Source organism: Myotis brandtii, unplaced genomic scaffold (genome assembly GCF_000412655.1).
Source record: "Myotis brandtii unplaced genomic scaffold, ASM41265v1 scaffold207, whole genome shotgun sequence".
NCBI classification, from domain to species: domain Eukaryota; kingdom Metazoa; phylum Chordata; class Mammalia; order Chiroptera; family Vespertilionidae; genus Myotis; species Myotis brandtii.
This window is the reverse complement of record NW_005357736.1, coordinates 157,828-158,807: the sequence shown is the minus strand read 5'-3', so window position 1 is coordinate 158,807 and position 980 is coordinate 157,828. Positions and strand designations below refer to the sequence as shown.

Here is a 980-nt window from a genome sequence, read left to right as displayed (position 1 = left end):
GTAGGACGGAGGGATGGAGGTGGGCAGGTGCCTGCGGATCAGGGCTGGGGGTTAGGCGGTGGGGGAGCAGGGCCGAGGGTCAGTGTGGGAGGCAGGTAGAGTCAGGGCGGCGGCTACAGAGGGGCGGGTCCCGGGACCAGAGTGGCTGCAGGTCCAGGCTCAGAGGGTCCTCGGTGCTTGGGCTGCGGAAGGGTGGCCATGGGAGGCCGAGGCAGAGGGTCTCTCATGCTTCCTTTCGTTGCCAGGGCGACCGAGGCTTTGACGGGCAGTCAGGGCCCAAGGGTGACCAGGGCGAGAAAGGGGAGCGGGTAAGTCGAGGCCAAGGTCGTGGGGGGCTGGGGGGCTGGTGCTCTCCGGAAGGGGGCCCATCTTCGGGGGCTCCGAGCACTGACCCTGACCTGTGTCTCCCCAGGGCTTCCCAGGAATTGGGGGCCTCCCAGGGCCCAGGGGCAGTGACGGTGCTAGTGGTCCCCCCGGGCCGCCGGGCAGTGTGGGCCCCAAAGGCTCGGAAGGACTCCAGGGCCAAAAGGTGAGGGGCCCTGACCCTGACACTTGACCCCTGAACCTGCCTGACTCTCCCAGCCTCACTGACCTCGGATGCTAACCTCTGACCCTGTGATCCCCAAATGCCCTACTTCTGACCCCAGACCTCTGACCCCGCTCACTCGGCCCTTGTGTCCGACAGGGTGAGCGAGGTCCCCGTGGAGAGAGTGTGGTGGGTGCCCCCGGCGCCCCTGGGGCCCCCGGAGAGAGGGGGGAGCAGGTGAGTGGGGATTCCTGGGCTTGGGGTGAGGGACCGGGTGACCTCTGGTGTCCCTGAGATCAGAGGTCACAGCCTGGTCCCCCGTTGCACGTAGGGGCGGCCTGGACCTGCTGGCCCCCGAGGCGAGAAGGGAGAAGCTGCGCTGACAGTGAGTGTGGCCGGGTGGGCTGGGCCCTGCCCCGGACCAACATCCTGACCCCTGACCCCTGGCCCCTGG

The 980-nt window shown here is 68.7% G+C and overlaps 1 protein-coding gene across 1 annotated transcript in view; it reads left to right on the top strand.

Annotated features, from left to right (window-relative positions):
* Positions 1-980, top strand: part of COL7A1 (collagen, type VII, alpha 1) — a 48,956-nt gene that overhangs the window by 31,796 nt on the left and 16,180 nt on the right. Inside the window, 4 exon segments of the mRNA XM_014538979.1 lie at positions 246-308; positions 413-529; positions 686-763; positions 858-911. Coding sequence (XP_014394465.1) covers positions 246-308; positions 413-529; positions 686-763; positions 858-911 — 312 coding nt within the window.